The following is a 21,169-nucleotide window of genomic DNA, read 5'->3' on the forward strand; positions in this document are numbered from 1 at the left end:
TAAAATTTTCATGCCTCTTGCCAAATTGTTTAATTAAAATCAATTTCTCAAAATCCCCTCTAAAGACTATAAACCTTGAGCTTATTAGCCTAAATTGAAGGCTGGACCTTACACTTTGGTGGACAAACCATATCCTCTCTTGGGCCATGGTCTGAGTGGTCAGACTGGCATCCACTGGCCATACATACTGCATATTACCAACACCCTTTCAGAGATAATGTGGTTCTATAGACTATTATATGGGTATTTTATTTATTTATTTATTTTTTTAAAGATTTTATTTATTTATTTGAGACAGAGAGAATGAGAGACAGAGAGCATGAGAGGGAGGAGGGTCAGAGGGAGAAGCAGACTCCCTGCCGAGCAGGGAGCCCGATGTGGGACTCGATCCTGGGACTCCAGGATCATGACCTGAGCCGAAAGCAGTCGCTTAACCAACTGAGCCACCCAGGCGCCCCTATATGGGTATTTTAAATGAATAGCAATATTGAAATGAGTCATTGAAATAATGTTAAGTGAATAAACAAGTGTACAAAATTATTCACATATAGAATAAACAAATAAACCTTGAAGTAGTTGGTATTAATTTAATGAAGCTGTGGGTTGAAATATTTTAATTCCTTTCACGATACCCTAATACCGATTTAGTAACAACAACAAAAAAAGCATTTTTTACACAAAAAGAAAACTCTACGAATCAGTGGGACTTTGGGGAAGAAAAACTTGTATTATAATGATTATAATGAAGACAAAAGACTTATTCAGAACTCCATTAGGAAAAAAACGAGTCATTTAGAACTCAACTTTTCCTTAATAAGATACCGGTTCCAGTATCCTCATCCATAACCAGAATCTCTACGTACCAAATGCCATATAGAAGGAAAGCTGCAGAACAGTCTGCATTATATTCTGCATTTTACAGTCAGAATGACTCAAAGCCTCACACAGAAACTTCATTCCATAATCTTCCACAAAATTAGCCCTCAAATTCAGGTGAATCAAGGTCTTGTTGCTTGGGAAAACAGTTACCAGTTCACTGCTACTGTTTTCCCATGATAAACAGTCTAGATGGCAAACAGATAGATATAAGCAAAGCATGGATGTCAGTCACTATGTATTCTGTACTTCTACCAGCATCCAAACCCATCTCATAGTCTATCTTCGCTGCTCCCCTTTTATTTCTCACCTAGGACTCCAGGCCCCATGCTCAATGATAACAAAACTGTATGTTTTTTGTATTTAAGATTTATTTATTTGACTGAGAGAGAGAGAGTGCACAAGCAGGGGGAGTGGCAGGCAGAGAGAAGCCTGCTCCCGCTGAGCAGGGAGCCTGATGCAGGACTCGATCCCAGGACCCTGGGATCACGACCTGAACCGAAGGCAGACGCTTAACTGACTGAGCCACCCAGGTGCCCCAAAACTGTATGTTTTAATCAGCTCAGGCTGCCAAAACAAAATACTAATGAACTGTTGGCTTCTCACGGTTCTGCAGTTTTTAAGTCTTAAGATCAGAGTGCCAGCATAGTTGAGTTTTGCTGAAGGGTCTCTTCCTCGCTTGCAGACAGCTGCCTTCTTGCTGGGGAGCACAAAGGTGGAGAGGAGAGAGTTCTGGTGTTTCTTCTCATAAAGGCACTAATCCCATCAAAAGGTCCCCGTTCTCCTGACCTCATTTAAACCTATCTCCCAAAGGTCCCATCTCCAAATACCATCACATTCAGGGTTAGGGCTTAAAATAGAATTTTCTTTTTTTACAACATATATATTTTTTTAGAGAGGAAGTGAATCTAGTACTGCATTGTACACCTGAGGCCAACGTAGAATTGTCAACTATACTCAAATAAAAAAAAATTTTTTAAACATACACATTTTCAGGGGAGAGGGCACATTTCAGTCCACAGCATTGTACCTACTCAGGAGTGTCCCTTCTTATGATAGTAATGATCAAATTCATAAACAATTCGAGAGTTTGTTATGTCCAGCCCCATGTCACACGCTTACATGGGTAGGTGCACTTATTATATAGGGGAGGGAACTGGGTCTAGCTCATTAACTAGACTCTGTTTACAGCTAGTAAGCTGTCGTAGAGCTAAGATTTTTAGCTCAGGCAGTTTAGCTGTAAAGCTCAAACTCCTAATTCTCTCCCTATACTGTCTTAACTAGAGGAAAAATCATTTTGAGATCTGAGGAACCGAGTTCAGGAATTTACTATTTTAGTTGTTACACTTTTGGAACTGGGTAGAGAAGAGTTCCAAATATCAAAGTGATTCTTTTGATAACTACTCATAAGAAAATAAACCAGACCCCCCCCCCCCAAAATGCTGACAACAGAAAGAGCTAAGAGAAAAGCACAACTTTGGAGAGTATACAAACACCAGTTCGAAAGGGGTGACTCTCTGAGTGCCAATCCAATGAGACACACCTTGCAGAAAGCACCTGGAAGTGATGACCCATCCAACTTGCCACGCAGGAACCGAGTAGTGATGGATCACTCCCTGGCTCAAGTGAGGGCCTAGGGAACCAGCACTGATTCAGATACTGCTGGTGAGCATGTATCTGCATTCCTCCTGGAGAGGAAATCTGAAAATACCTATTTAAAGCTTCATATGATGTTTTCTTCACCAAATAAATGTAGGTACTTAACTTAAAAAGTCAAGATGTACACAAAAGTTAGGTACAAGGATAGTCATGATATTATTTCACAAATCAATTTAAATATATTCTGGTTATTAAAAACATGCTAATTTTTAAAAAGTTCAGAAGATACAGAGATGTTTTAAGAAACTGAAACAAAGAACTTTGGATATCACCTCTCAGATTTAACCGCTGTTATAATTGGGCTCTCCCCTCAGTGACATGTTATGAATCTAGTTTATACTTTTATAACTCGTTGCTTTGTAACTTTTTAAAAACATACTCATCTTGGTGAGTTACTGATGCCAAAAATGGATTCATATCAATTTTAATGAATGCCTAGTATTTGTTGCATGAATAAAGCATAATTTAATCAATGCTTGATGGACTTTTAGTTGTTTTTAATGGTGGAAATCAGAAAGCAGTGGCGTCTGGCTGGCTCAGTCGGTAGAGTGCGAGACTCCTGACCTCGGGGTTGTGAGTTTGAGCCCCACGCTGCGGGTAGAGATTACTAAATAAAAAACTTAAAAAAAAAAAAAAAAGGAAAATCAGAAAGCAGTGACATAGAATTATTATATTTGCAAGACTGAAAACACTGACTTATCTCACCCTCCTAGGATTTCATTAAAACAATACTTAAGAGATAAAAAGAGACATAAAGATCAGGACAAGAGAATGGAAAAAAAGGACCATCAGTGGATCAGAGATTTCAAAATACTTGCGAAGACGGGAAGCTGATGAGGAATGAAAACAGCCAGGGGAAGTAGTAGAAACTGTGGAGGGTGAGATAAAACCAAGGAAGAAACCAATGTGCTCTACAGATTGCTAGAACGGTCCAGAACCAGGAACCACTGAGTGCGGGGATGAGAGGCAGGGCCAAGAAACCACATATGAAATAGGTGTCCCTCTCTCCAACCCAGCACAGAATGCCTCACAGCGACATCTACCCCCAGGGTGGGAGAAGGAACGGAGAACACCCAGAACTTCCCAACACAGAAAACACTGAAACGTTATTCTGTACATACATTTAATGGCTCCACAGAAAACACCCTGCATTCAGCCACTTAGGGCAAAATGTCAGCACTCCTGCCCCATCATCTTAGCAGCTGACAAGTCTCACCCGAGTAGAGAGAGGTGATAATCCATTTATTACCTCATTCTTAAATATGAACAGTCAAGACCCTCAGACATTTGAGGAAGTTTCCAGGATGAAAAGATAGAAGTATCATCTTCCAGTAGAAAGATTATAAAAATAAATAAATAAATAAACAAGAAACCGCCCTGATTGTGAAGGGAAGAATTAATTCAGGGAACAGGGGAAAACAGACACATGGAAGAAATTTCACCGTTAAGCAGGTAACAGGATGCTACAAAGGAGTAACAAAGAACAAAAACTCCTGAAGGGTAAAAGCATGAAGATAAAAACTGATGCAATCTTCAACTAAATAGCTGAACACACAAATGGAAAGAGAGACAAGAGACAGAAAATTAACCTGGAACTTCAACCCTAAATTAACAGACATTCCAGGAAGAACATAAGTAATCAAGTGAGGAAATTAGAGAATTTCTCACACTTGAAGGGCAAGAGCCTTCGGACTGAAAGGCCTTACTGATCACTCAGGACCTGGTGCTGGAGAGAGGGGACCCCTGTGCATGCCGGGGGGCAGCTAACATGTGCCACCACCACAGAACAAGCTGGGCGGTCCCTCCAAAGGTTAAACATACAACTGCCACAGGCCCCATCAACACCACTCCCAGGTATTGTCCCAAAAGGACTGAAGCAGGCATTCGAATGAAAACTTGTGCACAAATGTTCACAGCAGCACTACCCACAATAGCCAAAAAGTAGAAAGGACTCGAATGCCCATCAACTGATAGACATATCCAGATAATGGAGCATCAATTGGCCATAAAAAGGGATGAAGTACTTGATAGATGCTAGCACGAGTGAACCCTGAAAAAACTGTCCTAAGAAGCCAGTGACACAAGAACACTCCATGTACACGAAATGTCCAGAAGATGCAGATGTCCAGCAACAGAATCTTTTGTCTACAAAGTATTCCCATCAGTTGTTGCTTAGGTTGTGAGGAAGGGGGATGACAGCTAAAGGGTAGGGAGCTTCTCTTTGTGGAGATGAAAATGTTCTAAAATAGGCAGTGGTAATGGTTGCGTGTATCTGTGAATATGCTGAAAACCACTGAATCGTACACTTTAAGTGGGTAAGTTGTATGGTTGTTAAGTATATCTCAATAAAGTTTTTTATTATTATTATTTATTTATTCTTATGTTAATCCCCATACATTAGTTTTAGATGTAGTGTTCCATGATTCATTGTTTGTGCATAACACCCAGTGCTCCATGCAGAACGTGCCCTCCTCAATACCCACCACCAGGCTAACCCATCCTCCCACTCCCCTCCCCCTCAATAAAGTTTTTTTAAAGAGAGGGATTAATCACTTCAAACGCCTGAAAGAAATCTAGAGGTAAGTATTCTTTGGATGGGGCTCAGAAGACAAAATGTGTATTAGGTGAGGAAACAAAGTCCAATGAGGATGAGAAGGAGAGGTGGGGCATCGGAGCCCACAAGAACAAGCGAGCCCCAGATGGGAGAAGACCTCTTCCCTCTGATAGGGTGGAGGTAAGGGTGTGTGCTGAAGCAATGTAGACAGCAGGTGCTCTCCTGAAAACGGAGGGGAGACAGAGCCTGCCTCTCGAGGTTAGGTGAGGGCGGAGGGGGCGCTTGCAGGGAATCCCACGTTCTTCAACATCACTGGAACACAGGACACAGCATTTAAGTGACTTGCCTGAGCGCTCTTCCAACGCACTGGCAGCAAGCACCTGCTGTCAGACTGGGTCTCCTTTCTCTCGTCTCCCTAACGCCCCTATGTTTACACAAGTATCTTGAATTCATTTACAAAACATCTTCACACACGAGCATCCAGGCGCTGTCCCCAGTATTCCTCACACAGGAAACCTGTTTTTACCACCTTTAATCATCCAGGCGTCACTCTCGTTCTGAGATTCAACTTCTCATTGAGAGAAATCAGAGTCTGAACACCGATTAAAATTTACAGGTTAACGGATTATGGGAACACTTTCCACAAAGTTCACACAGTAACAGGGTAGAGGTCATTCTGTTTCTGCTCTGCTGCCTATAAAGCAAGTCTTCCAACCTCGATGCCAAGGCTTCTTTCACAACTCCAAAAGTCTATTGGCTATAGAGGAGGAAGAAAGGGAGGTGTATCACAGGAACTCAAATCTGGCCGTTTGATTAGGGAAGGAGGCAGGGCAGTGGAACGAGAAAAGCGGGGGAAACGAGGTAAGCAGCGCTGGTCCTAACCTGGAGCCTCTTCAGTGGGAAATTGAGGGAAACTGTGAACAGGGCGCGTGTGCTTTTGGCCCCAGAACTCCCGTCTTCCAACTGGCTACTATTGGGAGGACCCAGAGACTAACATGAATGGAGGTGATTTGCTTCCTGTTTTCAAGCCTTCCTGTGTTCACCCTCTCCCCTCCTGGCTTTGAGTAAAAAGAACACCTTTCTCCCCTCCACTGCAAGAGCCCTAGCAGGACCTCTGACCACATTAGCTTCTGATAACTCAGAACTAGTTGGGCAGTGTAGAGGCAGGACGTGAGGAGGCAGGCTGATTTCTGGCAGGAAAAAAAGGGAAAGCAAAGAGATAGTGGGCCTGGGTTTTAGTCACCTCAGAACCTTTCCAGGGCACCTGAAATACTTATAAAAGGAAAATAATCTTTACTAATGCAAAGTCTAATCCATGACTTCCTGCAGATCTGCTTGTGATTCCTTAGAATAAAATTAATGATAATGGGCAATAGTGATACCACAGTGTTGGGAACTACTGTTTCACATCATATAACATTAAGGGTTTTTTGGGTTTTTTTTTGCAACATAAAACTATCCAAGCTCTAGGCCTCCATGCATCTGCAGATCCCCTCAGCACAACAGCTGGCTTCTGCATGGTTACTGCTAAACTTTCCAGGTGAAAAACTAAACCCAGGTGGCTCATTTGTTATATCTATAATTTTTTCTTTTACTAGAAATGAAACTTACAAGTAATATAACAGATTTAAAACAAAGAGGTGAGCTATGAGAAACCAGAGAGAGGTAAACAAAATAAGGAATGGTAACATTAACATCAGATAAGGGGATATTGGTTAGACATAAGTTAAAAGCATTAAATAGGATAAAAAGGGACTTACAAAGAAGACAAGGGATAGTCTTGTGTGAACCACTGACATAGCAGTTAAATATATAAAAGGAAACCTTTTAGAAATGCAAGAAAAACTTGTTTAAAAATACATTTAAGTTGGAAATTTTAATCACACCTCTTCTAGAATTAGACTGATCTAGGAAATATATCAGAGAATTGGAACTCTAAAATCAATAAACGTGAATACTAAAACCAGTAAACCTGATGGAACAGAGGCACAGAACTTTTTAATTCCAAGAAGAAAATATACTTTAATACCCACGGAATGTGTAATCATTGATTATGTACTTGCCAAAGAGGAAATGCTTAGTTAAAACATACAGACTCTAATTCTCTGATCACAATAAAACTGGAAAATAATACAAACATGATCACCATCATGCAGTGCACTTGACCTTGCAGAGTGATGTATGTCAATACATCTATCTCTCAATAAAACTGAGAAAAGAAAATGATTGAAAAACTTAAGTATTTAAAAAAAATGATAATGAATCATGGAACACTTCATCTAAAACTAATGATGTAATGTATGGGGATTAACATAAGAATAAAAAAAAAACTAAAATACAAAACAATTCTAAGATAGAAAAAATATATAGATGTCTCTGTACCCTCTGCTATTAAATAAAGGTTAATATTTTTTACCTGAAAAAATAAAAAATAAATAAAAATAAATGATATCCGATCCTGAATAACTCTTGGGTCAAATGAAAAAAAATGACAAAATTACAACATATGTAAAAAGCAATGAAAAAGAGAACACTTTATACCAAAAACTATGCAACATAAATACAAGTTGTATTCAGAGGCAAATTACTGCCTTAAAAAGTCTTCAACAAAAATGAAAGATTAAAAATAAAGCACTTAAAAAAATAAAGGCTCTTAGGTTAATATTAAGAAATTGGAAAAGAACACAAGAGAGTAGGAAGAGGGAAAAACAGAAAACAGTAAGAGCAGAAAAACGCCAAAGCTGATTGTCTGAAGCACTCAACAAAAATCCTCTGTGAGTCTGATTCGAGAAAAAAGAAAACAAAAATATGTAAGGTTAGGAATGAGAAAGTGAACAACTCATGCACAGAACAGATTTTAAGAAGCACAACAGAATTTCATACACAATACAATGGACAACTAATTTGGAAAACCTATTGAAAATAGAAGACTTCCAAGCAAAATATAAATTACAGTTGATCCCCCACAAAAGAGAAGAGTTGACTTTTTAAATGATCACAGAGGAGTGTGGACACATCATTTAAAATCCACCATATAATACTGCATCACATAATAGAGTTTCACAATTGATTTCTCTCTTCGGCCTTAAAAGAGCAAATAATTCTGAAGTTGCTTAAATTATTTCAGACCATTACCATATAGACCAGAGTAAAATATGAAATGATCCCTACAGTTATTTTAAGGGATCCAGTATAATTTTAAATACCAACATCTGATTAACACAGTACAAAAAATCTCCCCTATGTATCAGTCTGACTAATAAGACACACATTCTAAATAAAATACCAATAAATGGCACCCAAGAGTGTATCAAAAGAATATACTTTGACCAAAGAGAATTACTTGGAGATCCCATCAGTATTTTAGTAGGCACTGTATCAAAAACGGTTTATTAATTTATGATAAACTGATATATTTAAAACACTGAATTTCCCATACTGGAACATGAAATCTCCATTTACTTGTCTTTAATGTCTTTTCATAATTCTTCATATTTCTCATAAAAAGTCTCTTTTGTGCAGTATCTTCATATTGGGTTCCATTTTTTCCCTATTTTATAACTGGTATATAAGAAAAACTTAAGTGTCTGTATGTAATTTATTTAGCCACTTTGCTGAACCATTTAATTAGTTCTAATAATTTGTAATTTCATTCTTTTCCATTTTCTAGAAATAAAGTCACATCATCTAAAAATAGTATCTTCACTTCTTTTCTAACATTTTTGTCCTTTTCTTTATTGTTTTGGCTAGAAAAGCTAGCACCATGTTGAATATTAGTAGGGAAGGTAAATATTCCATTTCTTTCTGAGTTTAGTGGAATGTGTCTACTGTTTTATCATTAAGTATGAAATTTACTATCAGTTTAAGTGCCTTTTATCAAGTTGCTATTTGTCTATTCCCATTTTGCTAAGTGTTTTCGATCAAAGGAGGTACTGAATATTTTCAAAAAACACTTTATCAATTGAGACGATCATACAGATTTAAACCTCATACAGATTTAAGCTACTAATACAGTGATTTATAGAAACAGGCTTTCTAATGTTAAATCATTTCCGAGATAAAACCTTTTTTGTTCCAGATGGAGGGCACGACTGAATTTGCTAATATTTTATTTTAGGGCTTTGTATTTATGGGAGTTTGGTAGTTTTTTCTTCTTGTGCTACCTTTGTCAGGTTTTGGCAATACTGGAATGCAAACATAAAATGATCTGAACAACTCTCCTTGATGGCAGCACTCCAGGAATAAGGGACAGCATGAGCAGAGACACCAGGATGAAAATTAACAGGATATGCTCAGAGAATAGGATTTAAGACTTCTTAAAATGGACTAAGTAACACAAAGTAGGTTTGACTCAAGTTGCTAATTAATTTTCAGAGCACAACTCCTCTGCCAAAACACTTTGATTTACTGCTCATTTTCAATACAGAATAGAATCCAAACTCTTTAGCTTGTATTCAAGATCCTTCCTGCTTTAACCTAACTTACTTCACATTTCAACCTGTGCTTTCTTGTCTGTGATGTTTGTTTGCCTAGAATGCTGGGTATGAGCTATGACGGCACATCCAAATCCTACCCACCTCTCAAGGGAATAGTTCAAATGTCCACGAAAACTTCTTGGATCCAACTGAACTACGTTTGAATTCCTGTGTACTACAGCAAATTCTCAGCTTTTGGCTTGCCAACTTCTTAAGCTCTTTGACAGCTATATGAAGTTGGCAAGTGTCACCCCCCCCCCGCCCCAATTCATGTCCTTCCCAGAACCTTAGCATGCGACTTGATCTGGAAACTGTCACTGCAAATGTAATTACTTAAGATCAGGTTATACTGGAGTAGGGTGGTCCTTTGTCCTTTTAAAGAGAGACAGAGAAAACACCCTATTGGAGTTAAGAGATCCGAGTGATGCAGCTACAAGTCAAACAACTCCTAGGCTGGCTGGACACCACCAGAAACTAGGAAAGGCAAGGAAGCCTTTTTACCTAGAGTTTCAGAGGAAGCATGACCCTGCTGACATTTTCATTTCCGACTTCTTGGTTCCAGAACTATAAGAGAATAAACACGCTGTTTTAAGCCACCCAATTTGTGATACTTCGTCACGACAGCCCTCGGAAACTAAAACAAGGGCAACCTTAATTTGTAATTTCTCTTCCTAACCCCAACAGCGCATGTCCCTAGTCCAGCTGAGAACTATGGAGGTACTCAATCCCTTTCATGAGTGGGCAATAGCAGTAGTCAGGAATTAACCAGACGCTCATGAGCTCCTGCTCTGAAACCACGAACAGCTAACGCTCACTAAGCGGTAACCATTATGACTGCAAGGCATGCGGCTACGCAGATAAACGGAAGGCAGAACCTTAGTAAACTACGGGGCAGCTGGCGGGGGAAGGACCTCCAACCCCCGAAGGACGCTCAGGAGGGAGTTCTTGAGGAGACGGGAGTCTCCAAGCTGCTCTCCCAGGCCCCGCTGAACAGCTCAGCCCTCTCCCCACTCGCCGCCGGGGACCCAGCAACAGCGACCTCAGTCCAGGAGTCGCCCCTACCCACCTACCCCGCCACTGACTCGCATCCGCGGGCGCATCCGTGCAGCGACGGCGCGTCCCGCAGTGATATGCTGTTGCGTGGGGGCGGGACTTCCTCCCCACGCCCGGAAACCGGAAAGGCTCTTCCACCGGAAGGAGAGAGGAGGAGTCGCCGCGATCAGACGCGGGAGGGCTGGTTTTGTCTGTGGCGTAAAGTGAGGCTGCTGTCGGGCCACCGGCGGGGCGGGCGACGACAGCGTCCTCGTAGGCAGGCTGGCTGGTGTGTCGGGTTTCAGGGAGTATACCGGGGAGCCGGCGTAGAGGTGAGAGGTCGACGTATCTGTCGCGGGGTCCGCATCACCAGCGAGCGGGGTCTCGTTCCTAACTCGTGCTCAGCTTTCTCGTCTAAAAAAACCCAGTTCGGTGGTTCACGGAGCTGTGGTGGGGATGTATGTGGAAGGGAGAAATACACGCCCAGAGTAAGGTTTAAGGAAAAAATAATGCTGTAGGTGAATTTCACGTAAGTGGTGGCCTGTGTCCCTTAAGGGATGTGACGCGAGGGCCTGTACGGAACCAGACGGTTTGAATCGGGGACTCCTGCTTGAGGCAGCAGCACCTGTTGCATTAATTTGAAAACATAAACGCACGGCCGGTCATTTTTAAGCTTCCTCAATCCGCCGGGAACGTCATTTGGTGTCGGAGGAGGAACTGGGTCATCGCCCCTTGGTTCAGTTTAAATTGAAGCATAGAGGGGCGCCTGGGTGGCTCAGACGGTTAAGCGTCTGCCTTAGGCTCAGGTTATGGTCCCAGGATCCTGGGATCGAGCCCCGCATCGGGCTCCCTGCTCAGCGGGAGGCCTGCTTCTCCCTCTCCCACTCCCCCTGCTTGTGTTCCCTCTCTCGCTGTGTCTCTGTCAAATAAATAAAATATTTTTTTAAATAAATAAATAAAATGCCTTTTACTTTACAGAAATCCTTGGTAGACAGTTATGTGTGGTTATTTTGGGGAGATTGGCTTGAGATTCTTTGAAGGGCTGGGAACATAGTTTTCCAATTTAAAGATTTTTATTTATTTATTTTTGGAGAGAGAGAGAGCCCAGGGGGAGAGGGAGAAGCAGACTCACCACTGAGCAGGGAGCCCGACATGGGGCTCGATCCCACAACCTGGAAATCATGACCTGAGCCCTTAACCGACTGAGCCACCCAGGCGTCCCCAGAGTTTTCCAATTTAAAATAATGAAACCTAGGATCTGAAAATTCCATCAACTTTTTAGGAAAGGATGAGATTTCAAGAATAAGAGGTGCCTCCATATATGTAGGATTTTCACCCTATGATACATAAGTTTGGCTACAATTTTGGGGGGATGAGGAAGTCTCTCCCATAAAATGATTTTTAAGACACTTGACATTTGAGGAGGTACCACCTGTGGTCTTTATATGTCCCTGGGGTTGTTGTTAACTTTACAGCATGTCATTTCTCCGTGAAAGTCTTAGACTCTAAGACCAGCAGAGTCGTGATGTGGTGTGCTATCAGATCAGGCTCTGTCAGGGCCTTCACTTCCACTCATCAGCCTCCAAACATACAAACCGGATTGATGTTTCAGAGCATTTAAAATAAGGGCTCTCTTAAGAATAGTCAAAACTTCAATAAATATTAAATGTGAGTGTTAGAGATCTCTGGCAGTGATGGGAAGGAGGCATTCTAAACATCTTCCTCACACATCAGATTCTGGTAATCCCCCTCCCATCCTTCCAGGTCAGAAGGGGCTCTCCCTAATGGGATTATGTGGTAGATCCTTCAGGTGTATTGGGACAGCAGAAAGGCTAAGAATCACACTCTATTTTTTATCTCCCTCTCTTCACCCAACACACATAATTTAAAAGTGCTTTGCTTTCTGATGAAGAGATTTAATTTGGAAGACAATTTGACGTCCCTCACCTCTTTTCAGGTAAATGAGCTCTTCGAAAGCAGACTGCCATTGCTTCAGTGTTCTTATCATTCAGAGATGAGGAGATACAGTTCCTGCCTCTGGTTTGCATACAGCCAAGAGGTGCAGACGCAGGTCAACAGTTGCTGTGTGCCACTCAAAAAGAGGTGAGTGTGTGGCACCGAACTCAGCCTGGGAGAGGGAGGTATTAGGAAGTGCTTCCAGGAAGTGACCTTTGAGCTATACAGGCATTAGGTGGACAAGAAAGGGTAGGTCCATTCCAGGTGCCTAGGGATCTGCGGCTTGTTTATCAAGTATCTTCTACCTTTCTTCAGAGGTCTGTCCTTACGCACTTCTCTTGTTTTCCTTCTCTCTCCCTGTCCGTTCCCCCTTCATTGGGTGGGTGTTTGGGATATAAAAGAAGTCAGAGGGTAGGAAACTTTCTGAGTGGCAGAATAAGATGACAGGTTTACCAAGAAGCAGTGTATGGATTCTGGAAATCCATCTCTAAAAACTAAGTTCCTGCTTTGTTAAAATGCATAGCTGGGAAACCTCAGTTTTGTTGATTGAGTGCTTTCCTAGCGAATGGATTATATTCTTGTCTCCAGTCCCATCTTCTCGAATTTAAGGGCATCTCTTAAGCCATCTAGGCCCAGGAATGGGCATGGGGGAGACAGCAAAATTAGAATCCAAGTTCCTACTACAAAAGCATTTTTATTGGCTCTGTGCACATGACTGCATGTTGTTTGAGCTGCATGCTGTGTTGTTGAATTGTCATAGTTCAAATCAGTGATAGTTTAATTCCACCAGGATTTGAGTAAGGTGAAAATAGAGCAGAAAAACCTGATACTGTCCAAGTCTGGGAGAATGAAGAAAAGGCAATCAATCAGTGGATGGGGCTTAATTTTTTCCTGGGGTTGGGGGTAGCAGAAAATAAGCAGGGAAGTAGTAGGACATGATCTGTGTGACAAGAAATAGCACCTGTGCCGTGCTCAAAAATGATTACTGCCTTGGGGCATCATGCCCAGCTCATTGTCCTGCGCCTTCTAGGAGACTTGCTGACTGGCTGGAGTCTTCTTCCCAAATCACTGACTCTCATTTTGCATTTAGATTCCTTAACTATTGATCGCGGTGAAGAAAAATCTCTGAAAACTCGAGTAATCAATTACCTAACAGTGCTCAGTTACCATTCCTTTCGTGTCTTGACACCCTGGAGGACAGTGCTTCAAAAGCTGGACTTGGTCTCCTGGAGACTAAGAAAACAGAGTCCTTGAAGTCAAGCCGACTCTGCTGTTAGCCTCCTAAAGGAAAAGGTAGATAGAACAGGTCTTGTTTGCAAAATAAATTCAAGACCTACTTATCTACCAACAGCAAGTACACACTTCGAGTCGTCTTACCGTGGAAAATAGGAACAGTAAATTAAGAGATTAGAAAGGGTGGGAGAAGGTAGTGGACCCACGAAACTCTTACTGTACTAACTGATAGGAAGGTGGCTAGAAATTGGAGAAGTTGTTTAGGAAAGTGGAAGACAGGACCTCCTGTGGTGCAGCCTTCAGGGGGTCCAGCAAGTCTTCTGGGAGCTGAGCCTCCTTGGGCGGAGACCAGCACAGTCTCAGTTACAGAATGCCGTGGCAGAGTGACTTGTGACTTGTGCTGCGGGCAGCTACCAAGGTGTGAGCCGTGTGAGCTTCTGCTTCTCACAAATACTGGAGGATGAGAAGTAGTGAGGAAAAGGCCTCGGTGCCCATGTAATCGCTCTGCTTGATACCACCAAGCACGTGCTTCTGAAATATTTTACTGAATGTGTATAAGTGATTGCATATCATTGTCTGAACCAGCAGGAAGTCAATTATTAAACATACACGTTTCCAAATAAAAGGCAGTTTAATTTTACCAGAAACCAGTATCATCTTCTATCCCAAGTCTCTCACCAACTTTCTAGTCCCATTTCAGGGTGCCTTCACATCAGACTATTCTGATTTACTAAGCCCATGTTAGTTTACACTAAGATTCTGTGGTTATTTTACATATTCTCACTCCCCTTTGTTGAGGGAAGCCAAAGCTTATGTTAATAACTTGCTCAAGGGTTACACAGTGAGACAGGTGAAGCTGGGAAAAGAACAGACTGACATGTTTTGTTTTAACTGCACTGAGTCAGGGATTGTGGCTACAGTCGTCTTGACTTTTTAAAAATCTTTTTCTTTGTTTTGTTTTTTAACAGATTTATCAGCAGGTTGCAGGTGAACATGGCCTTGAGGTAAATCCTGCCCCTTGTTGAAATTTAGTTTCAGCAGACTATTCATGATATTTTAGGAACTGGAATATTTTAGAGAAAAAAAATGTTTGGTTCTGTTCTAGACTTATTTTTTCTTCTTGTAGAAGAAACATGTTTAAACAAAAGTTCTTTATGCTGAGTAATTGTGATGCTTTAAGTTGGTCTTCTGCTTTAAGTGGATTTTAAATGTCAATGGTCAATGCCAATTCTAGATGTTTTTTTCTTGGTCAAATAAAAATTTCACTCAAACCTTACAGGTGTCGAGTTTTTATCATTTTATCCATGTTCGTATTGCATGTGAAATATTCCATAAAACCTGTTAGAATCCGGAATTCAGACTTGCCTTATCTGTGATGCCCTATTTCCCACCTGGCAGTTTCTGTCTCAGTAGCTGAACAGTGTTGAATACACGCATGTGTCTATTTTGTCTATAACGTGAATCTTCTCTGTGCTCACACTGGCTGTACCTTCCTTATTTCAGGCTAGTGATCCAGATTGGCAGGGCAGGTGTGCGCGCGCGTGCATGTGTGTGTGTGTTTGTGTGTATGTAAGGAGCTGGAAGACTGTCAAGGTGAGTTGTTAATTCAGGAATCTGAGCTGCTGTTCATATCAACAGGCAGAGTTTGGAGACAGAGGAGGTGTTCATCGTGTGAGACTTTGAGTGTGCTGGAAAACAAGTCACGGAGCTTTCAGTTCATCCAAAACCGTAAGTGAGGAGATGAGGAGCATGTCTGCTTAGAGAGGCATCCACAGGGCAGAATACTAAGTTGTCTCTGAGAATTGCTTCACAGATGGAGTCATTTACTCTGCATCTTGCATCTTAACTTACACGCTGGAAGATGCTGTGTGCAGAGTTTTAAGAGATAACCAGACACCTGGGCTGGAGAACTGAGAATGCAGCTGGTGTGGCCGGGTCCTGTGGTCGCAGAATGGGCAAGAGCATCCAGGCAGGAAGTCCCGGAGTTGCTGGTGGGGAGACCACTTCGCCCACCAGTGCTCAGCTTGGGTCTCGGTGGGCTGGTGTCTTCTTTCCAGAAACCGTGGTGCATTTGCTGCGTGCCCTACACTGTTGTGCACTCTCGCGTTCGTCGTTAAATCTCCCAGTCCTATGAAATGGGTACTGTTTTTTCTTTGTTTAAGGGAAACAGGAGCTCTTGAAATAGTGGGACTTTTCTAGGGTTGACGGCAAAGCAGCTACAGAGTAGCGATCAAGCGTAGGTCTGATTTCAAATCTGGTTCTCTTTATGGGACAGTTCTAGGATCAGTTGCCACTAAGTCTGTTTTTTCCTGGTTTATTCCCTGCCCCACCCCCCGATGCAGTGAAAGTACCACACTGATGTGGAGTCTGCTGTGTGACACGGAGCGTGCAGTGGTGCGGAGGGCTCCATTTCCCAGCCTTGCCATCAAGCTGCAGGGGCCCTTCTGGGCCTTCATACCGCCTCCCCTCCACGCTGTCTCCGTCTCCTGGCCGCGCGTCCTTTGCTGCGTTGAGCAAGAGCCCCGCCATCCGTGGCCCCGAGAGCAGGGAGAGCCCAGGAGCAGTGGTGGCATGAAGAAGATACTAATTTATTCTATATGTGCTGTGTACCACCTGTTCGTTACATGTTAGCCCTTAGCGGCTGGATGATGAACAAGACAGACACCGTCCCTGCCTTCACGGAATTAGGCGTGGGGACAGGGTGTCACCGAGCGCTCAGCGGGAGACCCCCTCATCACAGTGCCGATAACTGCTGGAAAAACAGGAGAGGGCAAGGCCCGTGGCTTCCCTGCTTCTCTTTGTGGACGGCCCCTCGCCTTCTCAGGTCTGTTCTGGCTGCTGGCGACACGTCACGTAGCATCCCTTCCTTTCCCCTGCCCCTCAGCCCGAGCTCTGCAGGCCTTGGAGATTCAGATACTTTGCCTATAAACCAATAGACCAGTACAATCTGACCACTTGAAAGACCTCTGAGTTCACGTTGGCTGAGCCCTCCCGTGACAGCCGGGCCTGGTAATGACTAAGCTAACGTCACACGGGCGGCAGTGTGCAGGACTGGACTCCAGGTCCGGTGAAACGAGCATCAGCACGCCAGTCGGCCAGAGGAGAGAGTGAGCCGGAGCTGTGCCGGGTGCGTGGTGCTTGAACGCCCAGCCCCGCCGGCTGGGAGGTGAGTGGCTCACAGGGGTGGGTACGGAAGAGAGACAGGAAGCCAGGCATCGGAATGGTCTAATAGAAAGTGACGTGCTTTGGCATTGCAATGCCATTCCGTATCTTCAGACAGCCAGGCTTTTCCAAAGAAAAACAGGGATGCACAAATCCGTGGAGCTGACAGCTGAACGTGTAAAGGTGCTGAGAAATGTCCACGTTGAAAAATGACAATTTTGAATTTTCATAGTCTAATAGAACACCAATCTTCCTTGGGGACACTGTTATTCTTATATCTGGAGTCGTCTTGTTGTGCAGGAACTCATACTTATGCCTGAAAATTAAATGTTGATATAACAGAGCTTCAGAAATTCTGTAGATGGGTTATTTTCAGAACATCTCCTATTCATTTTATTCAGATACTCCTATGATGGTGTTATTTTTTTTAATTAACTACCAAAACAGGCCATTTCCCAAATTATATGTCTCTTTTCTAAAATTTGTCCTAAGAGACATATTTTTAAACTCCATTTGTTTTTGAGCAATCTCTTAACCTGAAAAACTTACATACAGTAATATAAACTATTGCATCAAAATTTGTGTAGAAATAGATGTTTTAAAACTTTGAATTTAAGGATCAGATGTATAAAGCCTTTGATTACAAAGACATTTGAAACAGGCAGCCTCATGATGTTTCATGTAATAAAATGGGCCTTTTGGGAGAGTCTATGCACAAGTACTCAGGCACAATTCTCAAACCTTCAGCCTTAGCAGGGCCACCCGGGGGCCTGTCACGTTCGCTGCAGTGTAAGCCCAGCACCCTCTCGCCATGCTCTGTAGCTTGTGTGCTTTGAAAAATGGCTGGAACCGAAACCAGCCACAGGGACTTCCTCCCCCTGCTACCCAGACATTTGCAGAGCTCAGTGCCAACATGCTGGTCCGCGCACCCGGGAGGAGCACTTGGAATAGTCTCTGAGTGTGAAAGCAAGCTGGCCCGTCTCGCCTCATCTTCCCCTCAGCTCCTTTTCTTAGCTAAGCAGCCACCAGAAACTTCCCTTCCCTCTACCTTCCTCCCACCACAGTAGAGGCAAGACTAAAGCAAGAAACGTGAGTCAGCTAGGATACCCAACCCTCACCCTCCACTCCTACCTCTGTCTCTCGCTCACACATCTTTCCAAGATGGGACTGCATGAAACTGCTCTAGCCCTGGTTCCTGGCTTCCGGCCTGCCTTCTTCATGCTGTCTCATGTTCCCATGCTCTTCTGTCTCCTGACCTCCCCAGACCCCTACTCTTCCTCTATTCTCCTCCTCTTTCTCTGCCCTTCGTTTTTACCTTTCTAGGAGAGGACACTTTGATTTTTAGTCTTACTTCAGGCAGAATCCAAATAAACCATCTGGCTCAGTGCCTAGTATTTCTTGTATTCCTCCAACTGGGTCTGAGGTTTAGTAGAGGCAATTCTAGTCCAAGTGTCTTACAGGGGGAAAGCTGGTCTTCCCACGTACGTGTGGGTATGACAGAGAGTGTTTAACCATGACGGAGGCTCACAAGCAGGGAACATTAGATCAAACATTAATAGGATTCAGCAAGCCAGTGAGGGTCAGAGGCCCCACAGTACAAGAGGTGCTGGGAAAATGGTGTGAAGTTTTACAATTTTTGAGGTGAAGGGAGGTTGCAACAATGGCTTTCCAAGTCTGACAATGTCCACTGGCCTGGGGGCCTCATGGGATTTTCCCAGCTTTTTAGAACTAGTCCATGCGTAGAGGATAGAGTGCTTAGCAGCAGAAGCAAGCCAGAATGAACCATAATTATTAAGCCTCTGCCCACTTACAAAGACGCAATTGGGGCTTCAAACCAAACTGTATCCATTTAATAACACAAGTTGAACACGAAAACCAATCACTTAATGGTGAAGAATGCTGTCTTTGGAGCCAGACTGCCTGGATTTGATTCCAAGCTCTGAAAGCCCATGTTGGGTGGATTATCCAACTTCTGTGAAGCATAGCTTTCTTATTTTTAAAATGGGATAATAGAATTGTGAGGAGTAAATGGGATAGTACATCTAAGAGTGTGGAACAGTGCTTGGTGCAGAACAAGCTCTTTGTGAAGTTTAGCTACTTTTATCCCAAAGCTGCTCTTTCTCTTCTCATCCGGACTTTAGGGAAAAGGGCTAGAAAAGAGCCCTGAAATACCCTAAAATACTTCCTAAGACATACTGTAGGCCTTAATTATTGCCAGGGAAACCTCCTGATCTCTTCTTTCAAAGCAAATTTTAACGCTGGCTGTCTGGATGTTACTTTACCTCGATGATGCAAATCTGTGCCTCATGCACCAAGACAGGCAGTTTGCTCCCAGGTCCTCCTGTTTAGGGACATCTTCAAAGGCCACACCCACCGTGTAGTCGGCACGCTCGTCCACCTCCACCTCCCAGTAGTGGCGCCCTCGGATTGGAATTAGATTCCCCATGACGGCAACACACCTGGGTTTAGAAAGTGGGAGCACATGTGATTTGGGGGCGACGCCAGCCTGGCCATGCCGCCGAGTGACACCAGCTGTTGGGGCCGGTCAGCAGGTGGCCGATAAATGTGGAGGGAGGGCTTCTGACCGCCTCCCTCGCGAAGGGGCAGCCCTCAGCTCGCAAAGCCCGTCTGACCAATGCTGAAATCACAAGAGGATTGTTACCCCGCTGGTAGAAAAGGCTCTGTTTGCATTTTTAAATGATTGGCCTTTTGAGTAACAAAGGTTTGGTTCACTTGTCGATAAAAAAAAAAGAAAGGGACTGAAACCTCACGGAACTCAGCATCGTCGGGAGAACCATGTGCTCGAGGTTACGAACCAGCTCGAGGGTCTTCCAGGTGATGCCCACCATGGGGCGGCCACAAGCAGCAGACGGGGAGTTGCACCACAGGCGCAGACCCAAGAAGAGCGAAGAGCAAATTCCTCACAGATGATCAGAATCTACGTCCAAGATGCCACCGGGAACAATTACACTTACAAAGGTCAGAGTTACGTTTTGTCTTACAATGCAGCATTCTCCAGAGAAAGGTTCTCGTTGGAAATTGGACCACATCCGTATCTCCAAAATGAATATTCTACCTCCGGCAGGAAATTCCTACGTTAGCCAAACTCAAGGTGGCTCCCCAAATCCCTAGGCAGATTTGTTTAGCTGTCATTAACACATGATCTCTACTCAAACCCCAAGTTCTTATTTATTTGTTTGTTTATTTCTTTCTTTAAAGGCAGACGGCCACATGCAGGGCCTCTGTGGGATGTGTCTGGAGTCTTGGAAGCTTGACTACGTATGTTCTCCTACAAATGGACCTTCAGAGCTTGTTTGGAGGTTCTAGAGGGGAGCGCAGCTACTCCTATACCCTTGAGCTAAGAACGGTCCTCCTCTATCCGGGAAGGTCGTCCTCTTCGACCCAGTGTGCAGCTTTGGGAGGGACGCGCATGGAGCGGTGAGGGAGGAAGGGGACCCCTGCCTAGCCAGCCAGATCAGCCACATCAACCCTGGCGATCCACGGGGTGACAGATGTCGCAGCCAGCTCGCCCTCATGTGCTCACACCCCAAGTTCTGAAGGCCACGCAAAGCTTTGGGAAGCAGACTGCACATGAAGTCACTCCTCTGTAAAACGAAGCCGTCTCTACTCCAAGCTCCAGACCCACATGTCCACCCACCTGCTGTCCCTCATTCAGAATGTCCCAAACAGAACTTACACCTTCCTACCTCTCCCGCCGACCAAACTGTGTGTTTTGCTTGTGGTAGGGAGGGGTGTTTACCCCTCATGTTTTCTCCATTTCAGTTAACAGAGTTACTATCTACCTAATAACCCAAGGCAGCAAACTAAGACAGGAATAATGTCGTGGTTATAAGCTCAGCTTCTAGTTGAATTCTGACCCCAACCCTTACTAGCAGTGTGCTCGTGGGCAAATTCCTTTACTTCTCTGTGCCTCAATTTTCTCATTTGTCCAATTGGCCTGATGATGGTTTGGACCTCACAGGCTGCTGTGGTGATTCAATGAGATCATCCACATAAAGCACTTGGAACGTGTCTGGCACTTGATCAGCACTCCATAGAATTACAGCCCCTGACCCGTCCTGCCCCTGCCCGCCCCTTAACCAGCTGGGCACTCTCCTCTAGTCTCCTTGCCCCCCCCCCCCCCACACACACACTTCCCTAGCTCACACTTCTCGGCCGGTGTGATCCTTTTGGAATGTAAATCTGACCCTGTCACTTCCCC

General features: G+C 43.6%; 1 protein-coding gene, 2 long non-coding RNA genes and 1 other non-coding gene across 9 annotated transcripts in view; 2 read left to right on the forward strand and 2 right to left on the reverse strand.

Annotated features, from left to right (window-relative positions):
* Nucleotides 1–506: 506 nt before the first annotated feature.
* Nucleotides 507–10,743, reverse strand: LOC115942940 (uncharacterized). Its single transcript, XR_014148852.1, has 3 exons — nt 10,635–10,743; nt 10,066–10,128; nt 507–1,576 (listed from the first exon to the last, which is right to left on the reverse strand). It is a non-coding gene; the product is annotated as an uncharacterized LOC115942940 (long non-coding RNA).
* A 22-nt stretch (nt 10,744–10,765) lies between these two features.
* On the forward strand, nt 10,766–21,163 carry LOC145723603 (uncharacterized). Of its 3 annotated transcripts, none has more exons than XR_014148846.1 (4): nt 10,766–10,928; nt 12,554–12,699; nt 13,643–16,951; nt 20,167–21,163. It is a non-coding gene; the product is annotated as an uncharacterized LOC145723603 (long non-coding RNA). The 3 variants fall into 3 exon arrangements; XR_014148847.1 differs by lacking the exon at nt 20,167–21,163 and having other exon boundaries at nt 10,767–10,928; nt 13,643–15,513; nt 16,128–17,291; XR_014148845.1 differs by lacking the exon at nt 20,167–21,163 and having other exon boundaries at nt 10,770–10,928; nt 13,643–17,291.
* On the forward strand, nt 13,779–13,905 carry LOC115942942 (small Cajal body-specific RNA 15). The gene has a single exon (XR_004077515.2).
* Nucleotides 14,398–21,169, reverse strand: part of FSD2 (fibronectin type III and SPRY domain containing 2) — a 45,751-nt gene continuing 38,979 nt past the window's right edge. For 3 of the 4 annotated variants that reach the window (XM_081831759.1, XM_081831761.1, XM_081831760.1), the window contains 2 exons: nt 19,230–19,406; nt 14,398–17,263 (listed from right to left, as the gene is read on the reverse strand). In XM_081831759.1, the coding sequence (XP_081687885.1) occupies nt 17,011–17,263; nt 19,230–19,406 (430 nt within the window). In that variant the 3' untranslated portion in view covers nt 14,398–17,010. The remainder of the gene's footprint in view (nt 17,264–19,229; nt 19,407–21,169) is intronic. The other variant, XM_081831762.1, reaches the window with a different exon arrangement.

The sequence above is a fragment of the Leptonychotes weddellii genome, chromosome 9, assembly GCF_054177405.1.
Source record: "Leptonychotes weddellii isolate Sample4059 chromosome 9, ASM5417740v2, whole genome shotgun sequence".
NCBI lineage: Eukaryota > Metazoa > Chordata > Mammalia > Carnivora > Phocidae > Leptonychotes > Leptonychotes weddellii.